The sequence below is a fragment of the Eptatretus burgeri genome, chromosome 18 (assembly GCF_056783735.1).
Source record: "Eptatretus burgeri isolate ZD-2024b chromosome 18, Ebu_testis_v1, whole genome shotgun sequence".
Classification (NCBI taxonomy): Eukaryota; Metazoa; Chordata; class Myxini; order Myxiniformes; family Myxinidae; genus Eptatretus; species Eptatretus burgeri.
In genome coordinates, this window is record NC_140978.1 from 19,600,778 (window position 1) to 19,622,799 (window position 22,022).

A 22,022-nucleotide genomic window follows, 5' to 3' on the forward strand; every position below is an offset into this window, starting at 1 on the left:
ACAAGCACAAAGAGAATGAAAAATAGATTTTGAGGACATCTTACCAGCTACTGGTTGAATGGCGTTGTTATCTGCCTCCTCGTTCACAAAAGACTGCTCAACATCAGCAGGGCAATCGTTTGTCATCACTGCGTTAGCATCGCCTGTGCAATATTGGTCAAGAATCGATGAGAGGAGATTGAAGCAATCTTTGTGCATAAGATGGAGTTTATGTCACGTGCTGCAGAATGTAGTTACTACCAAAACCAAGATGGTGTAGCAGCTTCTCAAAGCAGAATACTTGGAATAACAAGTTCTCACACAGCTGCAATCAAAGGATGGACTTTTCGCCTTCCTTTGATGGGCTTTGACTGAAAGACTCTCCGACAGAGGAATAAACCCAAATGAAGCTACTGTCAGATTTTGTTAAACAAATAACTTCAAATTTAAATATATAAATGAGTCCTTTACCAAAACGCCATTTATTCTACATATTTAAAATTATGACCGAATCCTGTGCTTCATACCGGCTGTGGACGCAGGACTGCCGACCTGCACGAGGAGCACAGGAACAGGTGCTCGCTGAACTTCATCATACTCGCTGGATTCGTCCTCCTGAATAGGTTCCAGCCTAATGGAATGTACATCTCCGTCTATTCCTCCGTGAAAATCCGGAGTACCTGGAAGATAAGGGGGGTGGGGGGGAGGAGCAATAGTTTTGCAAGTATTCCATTCCAAGGTGTGCAACCATTCTGAGCTGCAAACAGAACTAACCATTTCTACCTCCTCACAAAGCTGCGAGCTAAGTGATTGTGCAACCGTATGTATGCATCACGAACCGTTTCACGCCTGTTACCGAGGATGGTGTGGAGTTTATCCGAGTACCCGTTTCTTTTTGGCACTACGTTGCTTTTCCCAATCGTGCACCTGGATTGTACATACATTTTGCCTTTTGAATTTTATCCCAACCCAGCTATAAACTGTCATCTCGATGTTTCATCAATGTGTGTGCTGTCCCTCGAATGGTGGTGAGCCTGGGTGGCCCGTCTGCAAGCATTTGTTGGCGGCCGTTAAAGATCCCATGTTGTCCTTCGCGAAGAGTAGACGAGATATCGCCGGCACACTGAACAAATCCCAAATTCCTGCCCTAACCAGCAGAGGGCATTGCATCAGTGGCAGAGCCACACCTTCATCCGATGATGCTACCCTGCAGCCTTTTGCTACATGCAAACAAAGAAGACCGCTTGACAGAATGATATATATCCTTGGATAACAGCTGTGCTGAAATGTGACAACCCCTTTTCATTCCTTGAACTTGGGAGTCAGTTCAGTTTGCATAATCTCTTCTGCCCACACTCCCAGCACCCCTGCAATACGTGACAACATCAAGGGATGAACAAATTGTTCCATCCGCTGGAAGGAGATTAGATGATTAAAGCGTCCAATTAGGAACACTTCATTGGCCTTGTGGAAGGCAGAACTTCTCCCAGAATGTGGGAGAAGGAGATGCTCAAGCCGTTCCGGCACAAGAAGGGTTCAGTGTAAATGAGGAATGTTCCTTCCTCCAACCCACATTGAACATAACAAAGATGTGACCAAAAAGCTACGTATGAATAAGAAATAGTTATTTTTTTAACACGAGTTGAATGTCTTTGTGTGAAGTGTCAAAATTTATCGTACCAGTATCTGGTTGTGCAGTATTCACAACCTCCACAGCAGCACCAACAAGCCAGTCGATGTTTTCTTGACAATGATCTGCTTCCTCTGAGTTTCCAGCACCGAAACAAATAATCACGATTATACAAATCAGCACAGACATGGGCACAAATATCAGGCAACATTTTGCAGGCAACACAAATATCAGGCAACAGCTACCCCGCAGCCTTGTGCTGCATACGAAAGAACAAAAAGTGCAATGCACGCACTTGCAGTGGAGCAAATGTTTGAGAAGCTTACCCTGGATCACACAGAATTCCCTCCAAATTGCCACCAGCAAAGAACGTTTTCTCTTTTACAGGTAAATATACGCAGGAGACAGTTTCCGCAATCAAAAATGATTTCTCAAAAGCCAAATGTAAACACCCAACGTTCAACAAAATAATCCCTACGTGACCTTTTGCATCAACTCGTAATTTGCTTACCTGTTGGAGAAGCTGGACTGTCAACCTGAATCAGCAGGACCGGAAGGCACGAAACCAGGACCCCGCTGCAACAACCAAGGTCACCATGGATCGACTGCAGCAGACTGGTACTCGATTTATCAGGCTCCACCATCTTCTTAAACTGACTGGATAATGCAAAGTGAGTGGCAGAACAACTATAATATCTCCATCACATCGACAATCATTATTCAAATCGTCATGACATGTGCCTCACTGTCTCGTTTGGGTGATGGCGTTAGAGCAGTCAAGTATACCCGGAATTGTTCCAAGTGAAAGCATTTAATAACTACAGTTCATACAACACCTTATCCATGCAGTCTTGAGAAGGAAGGACATGGGCGAGGTCTGCGAGCAGCAAGTTTGATTGGTCGAGTTGAGGTAAAATTAAATGCCGTAATATTTTGTCCAAGTACATCAATCGATCATCATCCCCGTCACGAGCGAGGATGGGGGGATTGAACACACATCTAGCTTGTCGAGCTTGGCGGCGTTCTCGTCTGGCACTGGACCGGTTGCATGGGGTCTTCTCTGCCAACTTCCTACCATTAAACTGGCAGTGGCACCACTCGTTATGGTCTGCTGTTGAGTCATACCAGCCATCTTACAACCCAAAGAGCTTTAGATCTTGATTAATAGGCCTTTCCAACGTTGCTTCAGGACGATCCCTCTTGCGGTTGCCATTGCTGAACTCAGTAAACAAGATTTGTTTGGGCAGGCGAAGGTCGTGCATCAAGTATATTATTCAATTGAAATAAAATTAAGATTTTAAATGTTTTATTTATGTAGAAATTTTATTTCACAGAATTTTCCCGCTGTTGCTGCAGAGTCTTTTGTACCACCTTAACACATTACATTAGTTATTTGTGCCTGTTGTTTGTGTCCTTTGTGACGTTGCTAAAAACAGTAAGTTTCTTGTTTGGAATGATTTTCAATTTTGTTTTACCACCAGGCGTTGGCACACAAAGAGGGCGGTGACAGTCGGGGGTGCCATTGGGAGAGTTGAAATACCAGTACGATGATATAACGATGGTTTCGTTATACCAACTTGGGAGCTCGATTGTTTGGAGCCTAGGATCCAGCCCGATGGCCCAGTGTCCCTCGGGGTTCTTTGTCGTTCCCTCGTGTTTTCTCTTCATCTTGTATTGGTTGACATTCAGTATTTAAAACAGATCTAGTACGAACAACCATTGTGCAAGGTTGAAGGACCTAATGGCCTGTGTTGAAGTTCCTTGTGAGGGAACTCATCATTCATACTTCCACCATATTCATACTGCCTTCATTAATTCCACCAACACTCCTCTCTTTCCTTTCTCCTCTCACCCTCCCGTTCCCTCTCTCCTCCTTCTTCCTCCATTCTTTTCCCTATTTTCCTATTCATTATTCATTTCATTTCCCTGTACTTTCTTTTCCCGTTTTTCTCCTGTTATAAATCCTCATCCACCACTCAGGTTATTTCACTTTCATTGGGGTTTGTTAAAGTTTTATGGTTCATTCCCCATCACTGATAGATCCCCACTTTGTCAGTTCCCAATGACATCTGTCTGGCCTGCTGATTGGGACTCAGTTAAAGATGATTTTTCTCAGTTGAAGATGATTAATTTAAATCTTCAAAGCATTAAGCTGACTTTTCAGGAGAGCTCCCACTCCACCCTTTCCCTGACTCTCTTCAAATGACCCTACAGCTTGCAGTGTTAAGTAGACCGTAGATAAGGTGTTATGAGCTGATGGAGGGGACAGGATAAAGGGGAGGGGAAGAGAGAGAGTGGGGGTTCTCCGTCGTGGCTTGATATGATAACGAGGAGGGTGGGGCCAGGGCGAACGAGTGCGCGAGATGGTACGGGGCCGGTTCGGAGATGGCACGGAGATGGTAAAGGGGCCGGTTCACATAAAGGGACGTTGGCAAACAGAACTGTTTGGTGAGCTCGAGTACGTGGTTAACGAAGGGGTCCAACAGAGATGTGTACGATGGAACAGGCATGCAGACCTCGTACAGTCGGAGTCGACGACCTGGCAGAGCACCTGGGACATCGGCATGAAGATCGTCATAGACAAACCTGGCTTTCCTTTCAATTAAGCACGAATATGCAAAGTAAGTGAATTTTGATGACGTCATTGACCAATTTGCAGAAATTAAGGCTTGAAAGCAGAGGCTGTGAATGTTTTTCGATTCACCTTTGAAGAATATGCTAAGCCTTGACACTGGATTTTTTGTAACCTTATTGAAAGTTCTTCCTGGTGGTTTTCTCTGTGGTTGAAGATGTGTTTTTGTTATATCAATACCAAGCAGTATTACATGTTTGCTAATTTTTTAATGTGCTGCATTTTTCTTATTTCCAATTTGCTTACTACAGGTACAGTACTGTAATGTGCTTGAAATTTCACCAACAAACATGATATATGTTTTCTGTGTATTTAATTAATAAAATTATTCATCTCGGGGGGAGGGGGGCATTGGAGGGGTGCCAAATACTCAAGGTACGCCCCTGTCGCCAGAGTAAAATCAGGACTAATTCAGAGCCAAAGTATGGTAAACTATACAAGGATACACAAGGAAATTAGATGCAGGAAGAGGACATTTGGCCCATCATGCCCACCATGCCCACACCACATCAACAACAGACCAATCGACCACAAAAAAGAAAAATACAAAATGTTTTTTTTTTTTTTCTTTCTTTCTCAGGAATTGGGGGGGTGGGGCAGAGAGTGGCCAAAGGCAGTTCTTGGGTGAGAAACAACAATAACCATACACAACCTCTTGATGAGACCCCCCACCAACAGCACTCCATACACATGCACACAATCACCCATCAATGCTCAAACTACCGAAAAGTCTGATCAACATCCCTATACCCCTCTATCTCCATAACTTCCAGGTACCTATGTAATTCTAATTTAAACGTATCTACTGTTTCTGCCACCACTACCTTTCCAGAGAGACCATTCCATGCATTAACTACTCTGAGTAAAAGTCCCCTGCCTTGCTTCCGTCTTAACTATCCTCTTCTCTACTCTCAAGCTATGGTCCCTGGTTCTGTCACTGTTTACTCTATTGAATAATTCATCTGCACCTATATTATCAATACCTTTCATTATCTTAAACACCTCCATCATATCTCCTCGGAACTGCCGCCTTTCTTGTGCATAAAGCCCTGTCTCCTTCAACCGCTCATCCTCGCTGAGTCTCGCTCGGCCCGGAATCAATATAGTAACCCCACACTGAACCCTCTCTATGGCATCTATGTCCTTCCAGAACTGTGGTGACCAGAACTGTACACAATATTCTCGATGTGGCCCTCACTAAATTCCTGTACAATGTTAACAAATCCTCTTTAGATTTATAAATGATCCCCCTCCGAATACAACCTAAAACACGATTTGCTTTACCCAGAGGGGCCTGACACTGTGTGTCTGCTTACCTCCCGTGTGTATTACCACCCCGAGATCCTTCTCCTGTGGGAGACGCTCCAAAATTACCGGTTGGATCCTGTAATCTCTATTTTCATTGTTGTTTCCCATCCCTAACACCTTACACTTGCTCAGGTTAAATTACATCTACCAATCTTTTGCCCAATCTATAAAAGCATCAATACTTTCCTGAATCTGATCACCACCCCCTCTGCTATTCACCTTACCTCCAAGCTTTGTGTCATCTGCAAATTGGGAAAGCTTACTCTTTTCTTCACACCATTATCCCAATCATTGATGCAAACGACAGGTTCGTTTTCCAATTCGTGTTCAAAATGCTGACGTTTTCTCCAGACAGTGAAGTAATTGCTTCACCACGCTTTTCGCTTTGTGTGCGGGTGACAGACACACACCCTCACCGTGACCCTCAGCGTGATCAAAACACACACCCTCACCGTGATCAAAACACACACCCTCACCGTGACCCTCAGCGTGATCAAAACACACACCCTCACCGTGATCAAAACACAAACCCTCACCGTGACCAAAACACACACCGTCACCAAAACACACACCGTCACCGTGACCAAAACACAAACCCTCACCGTGACCAAAACACACACCGTCATCGTGACCAAAACACACACCGTCACCGTGACCAAAACACACACCGTCACCGTGACCAAAACACAAACCCTCACCGTGACCAAAACACAAACCCTCACCGTGACCAAAACACACACCGTCACCGTGATCAAAACACACACCGTCACCGTGACCAAAACACACACCGTCACCGTGACCAAAACACAAACCCTCACCGTGACCAAAACACAAACCGTCACCGTGACCAAAACACACACCCTCACCGTGATCAAAACACACACCGTCACCGTGACCAAAACACACACCGTCACCGTGACCAAAACACAAACCCTCACCGTGACCAAAACACACACCGTCATCGTGACCAAAACACAAACCGTCACCGTGATCAAAACACACACCGTCACCGTGACCAAAACACACACCGTCACCGTGACCAAAACACAAACCCTCACCGTGACCAAAACACAAACCCTCACCGTGACCAAAACACACACCGTCATCGTGACCAAAACACACACCGTCATCGTGACCAAAACACAAACCGTCACCGTGATCAAAACACACACCGTCACCGTGACCAAAACACACACCGTCACCGTGACCAAAACACAAACCCTCACCGTGACCAAAACACAAACCCTCACCGTGACCAAAACACAAACCCTCACCGTGACCAAAACACAAACCCTCACCGTGACCAAAACACACACCGTCATCGTGACCCTCAGCGTGATCAAAACACACACCCTCACCGTGATCAAAACACAAACCCTCACCGTGACCAAAACACACACCGTCACCGTGACCAAAACACAAACCCTCACCGTGACCAAAACACACACCGTCACCGTGACCAAAACACAAACCCTCACCGTGACCAAAACACACACCGTCATCGTGACCAAAACACAAACCGTCACCGTGACCAAAACACACACCGTCACCGTGACCAAAACACACACCGTCACCGTGACCAAAACACAAACCGTCACCGTGACCAAAACACAAACCGTCGCCGTGACCAAAACACACACCGTCATCGTGACCAAAACACAAACCGTCACCGTGATCAAAACACACACCGTCACCGTGACCAAAACACACACCGTCACCGTGACCAAAACACAAACCCTCACCGTGACCAAAACACAAACCCTCACCGTGACCAAAACACACACCGTCACCGTGACCAAAACACAAACCCTCACCGTGACCAAAACACAAACCCTCACCGTGACCAAAACACACACCGTCATCGTGACCAAAACACACACCGTCATCGTGACCAAAACACAAACCGTCACCGTGATCAAAACACACACCGTCACCGTGACCAAAACACACACCGTCACCGTGACCAAAACACAAACCCTCACCGTGTCCAAAACACAAACCCTCACCGTGACCAAAACACAAACCCTCACCGTGACCAAAACACACACCGTCATCGTGACCAAAACACAAACCGTCACCGTGATCAAAACACACACCGTCACCGTGACCAAAACACACACCGTCACCGTGACCAAAACACAAACCCTCACCGTGACCAAAACACACACCGTCACCAAAACACAAACCCTCACCGTGACCAAAACACACACCCTCACCGTGACCAAAACACACACCGTCACCGTGACCAAAACACAAACCCTCAGCGTGATCAAAACACACACCCTCACCGTGACCAAAACACAAACCCTCAGCGTGATCAAAACACACACCCTCACCGTGACCAAAACACAAACCCTCACCGTGACCAAAACACACACCGTCACCGTGACCAAAACACAAACCCTCACCGTGACCAAAACACACACCGTCACCGTGACCAAAACACACACCGTCACCGTGACCAAAACACACACCGTCACCGTGACCAAAACACAAACCCTCACCGTGACCAAAACACAAACCCTCACCGTGACCAAAACACACACCGTGACCAAAACACACACCGTCACCGTGACCAAAACACACACCCTCACCGTGACCAAAACACACACCGTCACCGTGACCAAAACACACACCGTCACCGTGACCAAAACACACACCGTCACCGTGACCAAAACACACACCGTCACCGTGACCAAAACACACACCCTCACCGTGACCAAAAAACAAACCCTCACCGTGATCAAAACACAAACCCTCACAGTGACCAAAACACACACCCTCACCGTGACCAAAACACACACCGTCACCAAAACACACACCGTCACCGTGATCAAAACACACACCCTCACCGTGATCAAAACACAAATCCTCACCGTGATCAAAACACACACCGTCACCGTGATCAAAACACACACCCTCACCGTGATCAAAACACAAATCCTCACCGTGACCAAAACACACACCTTCACCATGACCAAAACACACTCAGTGACCAAAACACACACCCTCACCGTGACCAAAACACACACCCTCACCGTCACCAAAACACACACCGTCACCGTGATCAAAACACACACCCTCACCGTGATCAAAACACACACCCTCACCGTGATCAAAACACAAACCCTCACCGTGATCAAAACACACCGTCGCCGTGACCAAAACACACACACTCGCCGTGATCAAAACACACCCTCAGTGACCAAAACACACACCTTCACCATGACCAAAACACACACCTTCACCATGACCAAAACACACACAGTGACCAAAACACACACCCTCACCGTGACCAAAACACACACCGTCACCGTGACCAAAACACACACCCTCACCGTGACCAAAACACACACCCTCACCGTGATCAAAACACACACCCTCACCGTGATCAAAACACACACCCTCACCGTGACCAAAACACACACCCTCACCGTGACCAAAACACACACCCTCACCGTGACCAAAACACACCCTCAGTGACCAAAACACACACCTTCAGTGACCAAAACACACACCTTCACCGTGACCAAAACACACTCAGTGACCAAAACACACACCCTCACCGTGATCAAAACACACACCCTCACCGTGATCAAGACACACACCCCCACCGTGACCAAAACACACCCCCACAGTGATCAAAACACACACCCCCACCGTGACCAAAACACACACCCCCACCGTGACCAAAACACACCCCCACCGTGACCAAAACACACACCCCCACCGTGACCAAAACACACACCCAAACCGTGACCAAAACACACACCCTCACCGTGACCAAAACGAACACCCTCACCGTGATCAAAACGCAAACCCTCACCGTGATAAAAACAAACATCCTCACCGTGACCAAAACACACACCCCCACCGTGACCAAAACACACACCCCCACCGTGATCAAAACACACCCTCACCGTGATCAAAACACACCCTCACCTGATGAAAACACACACCCCCACCGTGACCAAAACACAAACCCCCACCCTGACCAAAACACACACCCCCACCCTGACCAAAACACAAACCCTCACCGAGACCAAAACACACCCAATCCGTGACCAAAACACAAACCCTCACCGTGATCAAAACACACACCCTCACCGTGATCAAAACACAAACCCTCACCGTGATCAAAACACACACCGTCACCGTGATCAAAACACACACCGTCACCGTGATCAAAACACACATCCTCACCGTGACCAAAACACACACCCTCACCGTGACCAAAACACAAACCCTCACCGAGACCAAAACACAAACCCTCACCGTGATCAAAACACACACCGTCACCGTGACCAAAACACAAACCCTCACAGAGACCAAAACACACACCCTCACCGTGATCAAAACACAAACCCTCACGGTGATCAAAACACAAACCCTCACCGTGATCAATACACACACCGTCACCAAAACACACACCGTCACCGTGACCAAACCACACACCCAAACCGTGATCAAAAGACACAACCTCACCATGATCAAAACACACACCGTGATAAAAACACACACCCTCACCTTGAACAAAACACACACCCTCTCCGTGATCAAAACACACAACCTCACCGTGATCAAAACAAACACCCCAACCGTGATCAAAACACAAACCCCAACCGTGATCAAAACACAAACCCCAACCGTGATCAAAACACACACCCTCACCGTGACCAAAACAAACACCCTCACCGTGAGCAAAACACACAGCGTCACATTGATCAAAACATACACCCTCCCGTGATCAAAACACACACCGTCACTGTGATCAAACCACACCCTCACCTTGAACAAAACACACACCCCCAACGTGACCAAAACACACACCCCCACCGTGATCAAAACACACACCCCCACCGTGATCAAAACACACCCTCACCTGATGAAAACACACACCCCCACCGTGACCAAAACACAAACCCCCACCCTGACCAAAACACACACCCCCACCCTGACCAAAACACACACACCCCACCCTGACCAAAACACAAACCCTCACCAAAACACAAACCCTCACCGTGATCAAAACACACACCCTCACCGTGATCAAAACACACACCGTCACCGTGACCAAAACACACACCCTCACCGTGACCAAAACACAAACCCTCACCGAGACCAAAACACAAACCCTCACCGTGATCAAAACACACACCCTCACCGTGATCAAAACACACACCGTCACCGTGATCAAAACACACACCCTCACCGTGACCAAAACACAAACCCTCACCGAGACCAAAACACACACCCTCACCGTGATCAAAACACAAACCCTCACCGTGATCAAAACACAAACCCTCACCGTGATCAAAACACAAACCCTCACCGTGATCAAAACACAAACCCTCACCGTGATCAAAACACACACCCTCACCGTGATCAAAACACACACCCAAACAGTGATCAAAACACACAACCTCACCGTGATCAAAACACACACAGTGATAAAAACACACACCGTGACCAAGACACACCCTCAAATTGAACAAAACACACCCTCACCGTGATCAAAACACACAACCTCACCTTGAACAAAACACACACCCTCACCGTGATCAAAACACACACCCTCACCGTGACCAAAACAAACACCCCAACCGTGATCAAAACACAAACCCCAACCGTGATCAAAACACAAACCCCAACCGTGATCAAAACACAAACCCCAACCGTGATCAAAACACACACCCTCACCGTGACCAAAACAAACACCCTCACCGTGACCAAAACAAACACCCTCACCGTGAGCAAAACACACAGCGTCACATTGATCAAAACATACACCCTCCCGTGATCAAAACACACACCGTCACTGTGATCAAAACACACCCTCACCTTGAACAAAACACACACCGTCACCGTGATCAAAACACACACCCTCACCGTGACCAAAACACACACCCCCACCGTGACCAAAACACACACCGTGATTAAAACACACACCGTGATCAAAACACACACCCCCACCGTGATCAAAACACACACCGTCACCGTGATCAAAACACACACCGTCGCCTGACCAAAACACACACCGTGATCAAAACACACACCGTCACCGTGATCAAAACACACACCGTGATCAAAACACACACCGTCACCTGACCAAAACACACACCGTGATCAAAACACACACCGTCACCGTGATCAAAACACACACCGTGATCAAAACACACACCGTCACCTGACCAAAACACACACCGTGATCAAAACACACACCGTCACAGTGACCAAAACACACACCGTCACCGTGACCAAAACACACACCCTCAACGTGACCAAAACACACACCCTCACCGTGACCAAAACACACACCCTCACCGTGACCAAAACACAAACCCTAACCGTGACCAAAACACAAACCCTCACCGTGATCAAAACACACACCCTCACCGTGATCAAAACACACACCCTCACCGTGATCAAAACACACACCCTCACCGTGATCAAAACACACACCCTCACCGTGATCAAAACACACACCCTCACCGTGATCAAAACACAAACCCTCACCGTGATCAAAACACACACCCTCACCGTGATCAAAACACAAACCCTCACCGTGATCAAAACACAAACTCTCACCGTGATCAAAACACACACCCTCACCGTGATCAAAACACAAACCCTCACCGTGATCAAAACACACACCGTCACCAAAACACACACCGTCACCGTGATCAAAACACACACCCTCACCGTGACCAAAACACAAACCCTCACCGTGACCAAAACACACCCTCAGTGACCAAAACACACACCTTCACCGTGACCAAAACACACACCTTCACCGTGACCAAAACACACACCTTCACCGTGACCAAAACACACACCCCCACCGTGACCAAAACACACACCCAAACCGTGACCAAAACACACACCCAAACCGTGACCAAAACACACCCAAACCGTGACCAAAACACACACCCAAACAGTGACCAAAACACACACCCAAACCGTGACCAAAACACACACCCAAACCGTGACCAAAACACACACCCAAACCGTGACCAAAACACACCCAAACCGTGACCAAAACACACACCCAAACCGTGACCAAAACACACACCCAAACCGTGACCAAAACACAAACCCTCACCGTGACCAAAACACACACCCAAACCGTGACCAAAACACACACCCAAACCGTGACCAAAACACACACCCAAACCGTGACCAAAACACACACCCAAACCGTGACCAAAACACACACCCAAACCGTGACCAAAACACAAACCCTCACCGTGATCAAAACACAAACCCTCACCGTGATCAAAACACACACCGTGATCAAAACACACACCCTCACCGTCATCAAAACACACACCGTCACCGTGACCAAACCACACACCCAAACAGTGACCAAAACACACAACCTCACCGTGATCAAAACATACACCGTGATCAAAACACACACCGTGATCAAAACACACACCGTGATCAAAACACACACCGTGATCAAAACACACACCGTCACCGTGACCAAAACACACGCAATCCGTGACCAAAACACAAACCCTCACCGTGATCAAAACACAAACCCTCACCGTGATCAAAACACACGCCGTGATCAAAACACACACCGTCACCGTGACCAAAACACAAACCCTCACCGTGATCAAAACACACACCCTCACCGTGATCAAAACAAAACCCTCACAGTGATCAAAACACACACCGTCACCGTGACCAAACCACACACCCAAACAGTGATCAAAACACACACCTTCACCGTGACCAAAACACACACCCCCACCGTGACCAAAACACACACCCCCACCGTGACCAAAACACACACCCCCACCGTGACCAAAACACACACCCCCACCGTGACCAAAACACACACCCCCACCGTGATCAATACACACACCCTCAATGTGACCAAAACACACCCCCACCGTGACCAAAACACACACCGTCACCGTGATCAATACACACACCCTCAATGTGACCAAAACACACCCCCACCGTGACCAAAACACACACCGTCACCGTGATCAAAACACACACCCAAACCGTGACCAAAACGCATACCATGACCAAAACACATACCCTCACCGTGACCAAAACACACACCGTGATCAAAACACACACCATCACCGTGACCAAAACATACCCAATCCGTGACCAAAGCACAAACCCTCACCGTGATCAAAACACAAACCCTCACCGTGATCAAAACACACCCTCACCGTGATCAAAACACACACCCCCACCGTGACCAAAACACACACCGTGATCAAAACACACACCGTGACAAAAACACACACCCTCACCGTGATCAAAAGAAACACCCCAACCGTGAGCAAAACACACACTCTCACCTTGAACAAAACACACACCGTCACCGAGATCAAAACACACACCGTCACCGAGATCAAAACACACACCCAAACCGTGACCAAAACACACCCTCACCTGGCCAAAACACACCCCCATGGTGACCAAAACACACACCGTGATCAAAACACACACTGTGATCAAAACACACACCCTCACCGTGACCAAAACACACACCCTCACCATGACCAAAACACACCCCCACCGTGATCAAAACACACACCCCCACCCCACCAAAACACACACCCCCACCGTGACCAAAACACACACCGTGATCAAAACACACACCGTGACCAAAACACACACCCTCACCATGATAAAAACACAAACCCTCGCCGTGATCAAAACTCACCCCCTCACCATGATCAAAACACACACCCCCACCGTGACCAACCACACACCCCCACCGTGACCAAAACACACACCGTGATCAAAACACACACCGTGACCAAAACACACACCCTCACCGTGATAAAAACACAAACCCTCACCGTGATCAAAACACACACCCTCACCATGATCAAAACACACACCCCCACCGTGACCAACCACACACCCCCACCGTGACCAAAACACACACCGTGATCAAAAAACACACCCTCACCATGATAAAAACAAATCCTCACCGTGATCAAAACACACACCCCCACCGTGACCAAAACACACACCCCCACCGTGACCAACCACACACCGTCACCAAAACACACACCCCCACCGTGACCAAAACACAAACCCCCACCGTGACCAAAACACACACCCGCACCGTGACCAACCACACACCGTCACCAAAACACACCCTCACCGTGACCAAAACACACACCGTCACCAAAACACAAACCCCCACCGTGACCAAAACACACACCCCCACCGTGACCAAAACACACACCCCCACCGTGACCAAAACACACACCCCCACCGTGACCAAAACACACACCCCCACCGTGACCAAAACACACACCCTCACCGTGACCAAAACACAAACCCCCACCGTGACCAAAACACACAGCCTCAGCGTGACCAACCACACGCCCTCGCCAAAACGCACACGCCCACCGTGACCAAAACACACACCCTCACCGTGACCAAACCACACACCCAAACAGTGATCAAAACACACACCCCCACCGTGACCAAAACACACACCTTCACCGTGACCAAAACACACACCCCCACCGTGTCCAAAACACACACCCCCACCGTGACCAAAGCACACACCCCCACCGTGATCAATAGACACACCCTCAATGTGACCAAAGCACACGCGCACCGTGACCAAAACCCACAACGTCACCGTGATCAATACACACACCCTCAATGTGATCAAGACACACCCCCACCGTGACCAAAACACACACCGTCACCGTGATCAAAACACACACCCAAACCGTGACCAAAACGCATACCATGACCAAAACACATACCCTCACCGTGACCAAAACACACACCGTGATCAAAACACACACCATCACCGTGACCAAAACATACCCAATCCGTGACCAAAGCACAAACCCTCACCGTGATCAAAACACAAACCCTCACCGTGATCAAAACACACCCTCACCGTGATCAAAACACACACCCCCAGCGTGACCAAAATACACAGCGTGATCAAAACACACACCGTGACAAAAACACACACCCTCACCGTGATCAAAAGAAACACCCCAACCGTGAGCAAAACACACACCGTCACATTGATCAAAACACACACCCTCCCGTGACAAAAACACACACCCCCACCGTGACCAAAACACACACTCTCACCTTGAACAAAACACACACCGTCACCGAGATCAAAACACACACCGTCACCGAGATCAAAACACACACCCAAACCGTGACCAAAACACACCCTCACCTGGCCAAAACACACCCCCATGGTGACCAAAACACACACCGTGATCAAAACACACACTGTGATCAAAACACACACCCTCACCGTGACCAAAACACACACCCTCACCGTGACCAAAACACACACCCTCACCATGACCAAAACACACCCCCACCGTGATCAAAACACACACCCCCACCCCACCAAAACACACACCCCCACCGTGACCAAAACACACACCGTGATCAAAACACACACCGTGACCAAAACACACACCCTCACCATGATAAAAACACAAACCCTCACCGTGATCAAAACACACACCCTCACCATGATCAAAACACACACCCCCACCGTGACCAACCACACACCCCCACCGTGACCAAAACACACACCGTGATCAAAACACACCGTGACCAAAACACACACCCTCACCATGATAAAAACACAAACCCTCACCGTGATCAAAACACACACCCTCACCATGATCAAAACACACACCCCCACCGTGACCAACCACACACCCCCACCGTGACCAAAACACACACCGTGATCAAAAAACACACCCTCACCATAATAAAAACACAAATCCTCACCGTGATCAAAACACACACCCCCACCGTGACCAAAACACACACCCCCACCGTGACCAACCACACACCGTCCCCAAAGCACACACCCCACCGTGACCAAAACACAAACCCCCACCGTGACCAAAACACACACCCTCACCGTGACCAACCACACACCGTCACCAAAACACACCCTCACCGTGACCAAAACACACACCGTCACCAAAACACACACCCCCACCGTGACCAAAACACACCCTCACCGTGACCAAAACACAAACCCCCACCGTGACCAAAACACACACCCCCCCCGCGACCAAAACACAAACCCCCACCCTGACCAAAACACACACCCCCACCGTGACCAAAACACACACCGTCACCGTGACCAAAACACACACCCCCACCGTGACCAAAACACACACCCTCACCGTGACCAAAACACAAACCCCCACCGTGACCAAAACACACACCCTCACCGTGACCAACCACACACCCTCACCAAAACACACACCCCCACCGTGACCAAAACACACACCCTCACCGTGACCAAAACACAAACCCCCACCGTGACCAAAACACACACCCCCACCGTGACCAAAACACAAACCCCCACCGTGACCAAAACACACACCCTCACCGTGACCAACCACACACCGTCACCAAAACACACACCCCCACCGTGACCAAAACACACACCCTCACCGTGACCAAAACACACCCTCACCGTGACCAAAACACAAACCCCCACCGTGACCAAAACACACACCCTCACCGTGACCAAAACACAAACCCCCACCGTGACCAAAACACACACCCCCACCGTGACCAAAACACACACCCCCACCGTGACCAAAACACACACCCTCACCGTGACCAAAACACACACCCCCACCGTGACCAACCACACACCGTCACCAAAACACACACCCCCACCGTGACCAAAACACAAACCCCCACCGTGACCAAAACACACACCCCCACCGTGACCAAAACACAAACCCTCACCGTGACCAAAACACACACCCCCACCGTGACCAAAACACACACCCTCACCGTGACCAAAACACAAACCCCCACCGTGACCAAAACACACACCCCCACCGTGACCAAAACACACACCCCCACCGTGACCAAAACACAAACCCCCACCGTGACCAAAACACACACCGTCACCGTGACCAAAACACACACCCCCACCGTGACCAAAACACACACCCCCACCGTGACCAAAACACAAACCCCCACCGTGACCAAAACACAAACCCTCACCGTGACCAAAACACATACCCCCACCGTGACCAAAACACAAACCCCCACCGTGACCAAAACACACACCCTCACCGTGACCAAAACACAAACCCCCACCGTGACCAAAACACACACCCCCACCGTGACCAAAACACACACCCCCACCGTGACCAAAACACAAACCCCCACCGTGACCAAAACACACACCCCCACCGTGACCAAAACACACACCCCCACCGTGACCAAAACACAAACCCTCACCGTGACCAAAACACACCCCCATGGTGACCAAAACACACACCGTGATCAAAACACACACCCTCACCGTGACCAAAACACACACCTTCACCGACCAAAACACACCCCCACCGTGACCAAAACACAAACCCCCACCGTGACCAAAACACACACCCCCACCGTGACCAAAACACACACCCCCACCGTGACCAAAACACACACCCCCACCGTGACCAAAACACAAACCCCCACCGTGACCAAAACACACACCGATTCACCATTTATGATTTGATAAGTTGGAGACAACAAATCCTCACAACTCACCTCAGTATTTATATCTTCTCCAATGTTCGTTTCGACATCGTTTGAAAATCTAAACGACGATAACGGTCCATATCCCTGTTCACATCGTCTGTTCCCGTCCACCATGCCGCTCGTCATTTCCGCAGATCAATCCGTACAAACGTCGGTATCATGAACGTGGACGAGGTGCGGACGAGGTGCGGACGAGGTGCGGACGAGGTGCGGACGAGGTGCGGACGAGGTGCGGACGAGTCTTTCCAAAACGGACGCAAAAATCCACCAAGAGAAACAAACCGGAAGTCCGTATGACGTCACGTGGACAACTTGCCAACGGATTGCACTTTCAAATTTCCTCAATTTTCATTTTAAAATAAATCATTTGTTTAATGTCTTCGAGATCGTGTTGTAGCAACAAAATTTTATAACTAGAGAAAAAAACACCTTTCCTGTGAATCCTTTCGGTTTTTGAACAGATTACAACCACAGTGCACGATATAATCATTTCGTTAAAATCTCTTCGGTTTTATCAAGACTTTTATACTTGGTCTCCTCTTGATGCGTATCCTGAATTTTGATGTCGACATTCGGGTTGTGAAAAGGGAAAGGAAACTAGTGCGGTGTAGACGGCGGCGGATTTGTCGGCAATTTTTTTTAACGTTTTACAGGGTACTTGTGAACCTCAAATGGGATTGAGCGTGTTGTTTGGATTATTTTTAATTATATACCTTGGTATATTCAGGATGGTTCCAAAGAAGGGTTCGTTCAGTTGAAATGGCTGAAGGAGCTCGGCTGTTGCTATTGGATGAGCGGACGACACAGTCTTTCCCAATCAAACTGCCACCACTTGCCGTCACGTGGTGCCGATTTAATTTTAAAACAAAGTAGGGATGTCTGAAAATGGGATTCTCAAAACGGGTTCGGCTGTTCAACCTTGCTCTGAAAATAACCGATCGTCAACACAGAGAAGGATCAGCCGGAAACAGCAACGAGATTTGGAATAACAACTCAAGTTTATTCGAGGAGCGGAATATTGAACACACGAACAAGTCGGTCCGGACTCGCGAACCCGGAAACAGGAAACTGCCGTCGGTCGGTACTCGTGAACCCCGGAAACATGAAACTGCCGTCGGTCAGGACTCGTGAACCCGGAAACAGGAAACTGCCGTCAATCGGGACTCGTGAACCCCAGAAACATGAAACTGCCGTCGGTCAGGACTCGTGAACCCGGAAACAGGAAACTGCCGTCGGTCGGGACTCGTGAACCCGGAAACAGGAAACTGCCGTCGGTCGGGACTCGTGAACCCGGAAACAGGAAACTGCCGGTCAGGACTCGCGAACCCGGAAACAGGAAACTGCCGTCAGTCAGGACTCGCGAACCCGGAAACAGGAAACTGCCGTCGGTCGGGACTCGTGAACCCGGAAACAGGAAACTGCCGTCGGTCGGGACTCGTGAACCCGGAAACAGGAAACTGCCGTCGGTCGGGACTCGTGAACCCGGAAACAGGAAACTGCCGTCGGTCAGGACTCGCGAACCCGTAAACAGGAAACTGCCGTCGGTCAGGACTCGTGAACCCGGAAAAAGGAAACTGCCGTCAATCGGGACTCGTGAACCCAGAAACATGAAACTGCCGTCGGTCGGGACTCGTGAACCCGGAAAAAGGAAACTGCCGTCGGTCAGGACTCGTGAACCCGGAAAAAGGAAACTGCCGTCAATCGGGACTCGTGAACCCAGAAACATGAAACTGCCGTCGGTCGGGACTCGTGAACCCGGAAACATGAAACTGCCGTCGGTCAGGACTCGTGAACCCGGAAAAAGGAAACTGCCGTCGGTCGGGACTCGCGAGCCCGGAAACAGGAAACTGCCGTAGGTCGGGACTCGTGAACCCGGAAAAAGGAAACTGCCGGTCAGGACTCGTGAACCCGGAAAAAGGAAACTGCCGTCAATCGGGACTCGCGAGCCCGGAAACAGGAAACTGCCGTCGGTCGGGACTCATGAACCCGGAAACAGGAAACTGCCGTCGGTCGGGACTCGTGAACCCGGAAACAGGAAACTGCCGTCGGTCGGGACTCGCGAGCCCGGAAACAGGAAACTGCCGTCGGTCAGGACTCGTGAACCCGGAAAAAGGAAACTGCCGTCGGTCGGGACTCGTGAGCCCGGAAACAGGAAACTGCCGTCGGTCGGGACTCGCGAGCCCGGAAACAGGAAACTGCTGTCAGTCCAGACTCGTGAATCCGTAAGCAGGAAACTGCCAACAGCGACATCTAACTGCAGTTATCTCAACTAATTTTCAGGGTTGGCCAAAATTCACTGGAAGTTTTATTGTTTTTATAACTTTTTTATTGCATTCATTTTGAATATATTTACCAATGACCAGCGTGTGAAAATTGTTAAATATTGTTGTGGTTGACGAAATTCGCAAACCACCATTCAGGTCCCTTCGGTGAGATATCTCTGTAAGTATATGTGTAGTTAGGCCCAAACCCGTTGTTTAGAGGGAATAAATGTCATTCATGCGGGCTGCGACCCTTCTAGATAGCCGTTTTTCTTTTACTATCTTTATTTTGGACCAGCCGCCATTACTACCACCACCAACCACGTCTCAACAGCCATCACACAACAACCACCAGCCGCAACGCCGCTTCACAACAACGCCGACAGCCACGACCTTTACCGTCACAACTCGCCCTCGCAACCATCGCATCACTGTCATTCCCGCGCCGCTTGTGGGCACCGATACTGGACTCGTGCAGGGCGCGCACCGAGCAGCGGGTGCAGAAATACCAACCTTTCCGAGAAATCGGATCAAAAACGGTTCACGCCCACTTCTGTTCCGTCCTATCGGCGAGCGTGGGGCGATTTGGCCCCGCCTCCAGGTGCGTCGGAGTGTGGTCGCTATATGCAGATTCACGGATCAAAAAGCATTCACGCCCACTTTTCTTCTGTCCAATGGGTAGCCAGCCAGAGGTAAAGGGTCGAAGGTGAAGGAGCGAAGCCACGGGGGCTATAAAGGGCCGCGTTCGCTCGCCAAACAGTGCAGTTCGGAGTTGAGTTGGGAAGAGCCAGTCAAGAGAGGAGTCGGAGAAGGCAGTTGGACGGAGCTGTGGAGAGTTGGAGAGGTGGCGGCGGCGAAGGCAGTCGAGGGGGTGCTCGTGTCAGAGTCGGGGAGCTGCGGAGAGGAGAGGCCGGTAACGCGACCGAGGTCGTGGTGGAGACGCTCGTCGCGGGACCCGAGCCAGGGAGATATCCTCCTTCCCCCGAGCATCAACAACCCCCTCCTGTTTCCCCCCGCGCTGAGATAGTGCGAGAAGGGGGCCCCGTTCCCACCCCATTCCAGACACTGTCCGCGAGGCCCGCGGAGTCGGGGCGCCACCGCCATTTTGCGGTTCATCACCAGACGGGTAGGCTCGACGCGGTCTCGGCCCCAGGCCCGTCTGCCCCCCTCATAGTGGAGGGTGGTCCCTTTTTCTTTTGCTTTGAGTATATGTATTGTCGGCGCCGTCTGTGAAGTAAAACTGTATAAGTGTTGCCGTGTGCTCGGTAGTCGGTTAGCTCTGCATTGTGTTTTGCTTTTACATTTGCTTTTTGTGTATTATTGTGTGTTTCTTCTTCTTTTACATTTGCTTTTGGTGTAATTGTATATATGTGCTTTCCGTTCATCGCGAAATAAATGTGCTCTATGTTGAACTGTTTCTCCCGTTTCGCTTCGTCTTTTCTCTAATTGAATCTCCATCTTACTTCAAGTAAAGGGTTGGTCTTGGGCTAAAACGCCCGATAATTAATCGAACCGTCCAGGTTGACGATAACACCGCTCGGTTATCCCGATAGTACGGAACGGGTCGCTTAAAGTGGCCCGTGTCCGAAGTCGACCTGCGGCGAGGTGCGATCGCCCGGTCTACCCTCCGTGTGGGTACTTAGGTAGGTCGAATTTGGCG

At 49.4% G+C, this 22,022-nt stretch overlaps 2 protein-coding genes across 3 annotated transcripts in view; one reads left to right on the forward strand and one right to left on the reverse strand.

The window, feature by feature from the left end:
* Positions 1 to 4,666, forward strand: part of LOC147008690 (cell adhesion molecule 3-like) — a 58,485-nt gene extending 53,819 nt beyond the window's left edge. The window contains exon 10 of the mRNA XM_085863469.1: positions 3,091 to 4,666. Within this exon, the coding sequence (XP_085719595.1) occupies positions 3,091 to 3,116 (26 nt within the window). The 3' untranslated portion in view covers positions 3,117 to 4,666. The remainder of the gene's footprint in view (positions 1 to 3,090) is intronic.
* LOC147008691 (uncharacterized) overlaps positions 1 to 22,022 on the reverse strand; it is a 30,872-nt gene that overhangs the window by 3,697 nt on the left and 5,153 nt on the right. The window contains exons 1-5 of one of the 2 annotated variants that reach the window (XM_085863465.1): positions 18,111 to 18,391; positions 2,121 to 2,266; positions 1,660 to 1,743; positions 507 to 659; positions 45 to 143 (exon numbers count right to left, since the gene is read on the reverse strand). In XM_085863465.1, the coding sequence (XP_085719591.1) occupies positions 45 to 143; positions 507 to 659; positions 1,660 to 1,743; positions 2,121 to 2,253 (469 nt within the window). In that variant the 5' untranslated portion in view covers positions 2,254 to 2,266; positions 18,111 to 18,391. Of the gene's footprint in view, positions 1 to 44; positions 144 to 506; positions 660 to 1,659; positions 1,744 to 2,120; positions 2,267 to 18,110; positions 18,392 to 22,022 lie in introns of those variants that run through there. The other variant, XM_085863467.1, reaches the window with a different exon arrangement.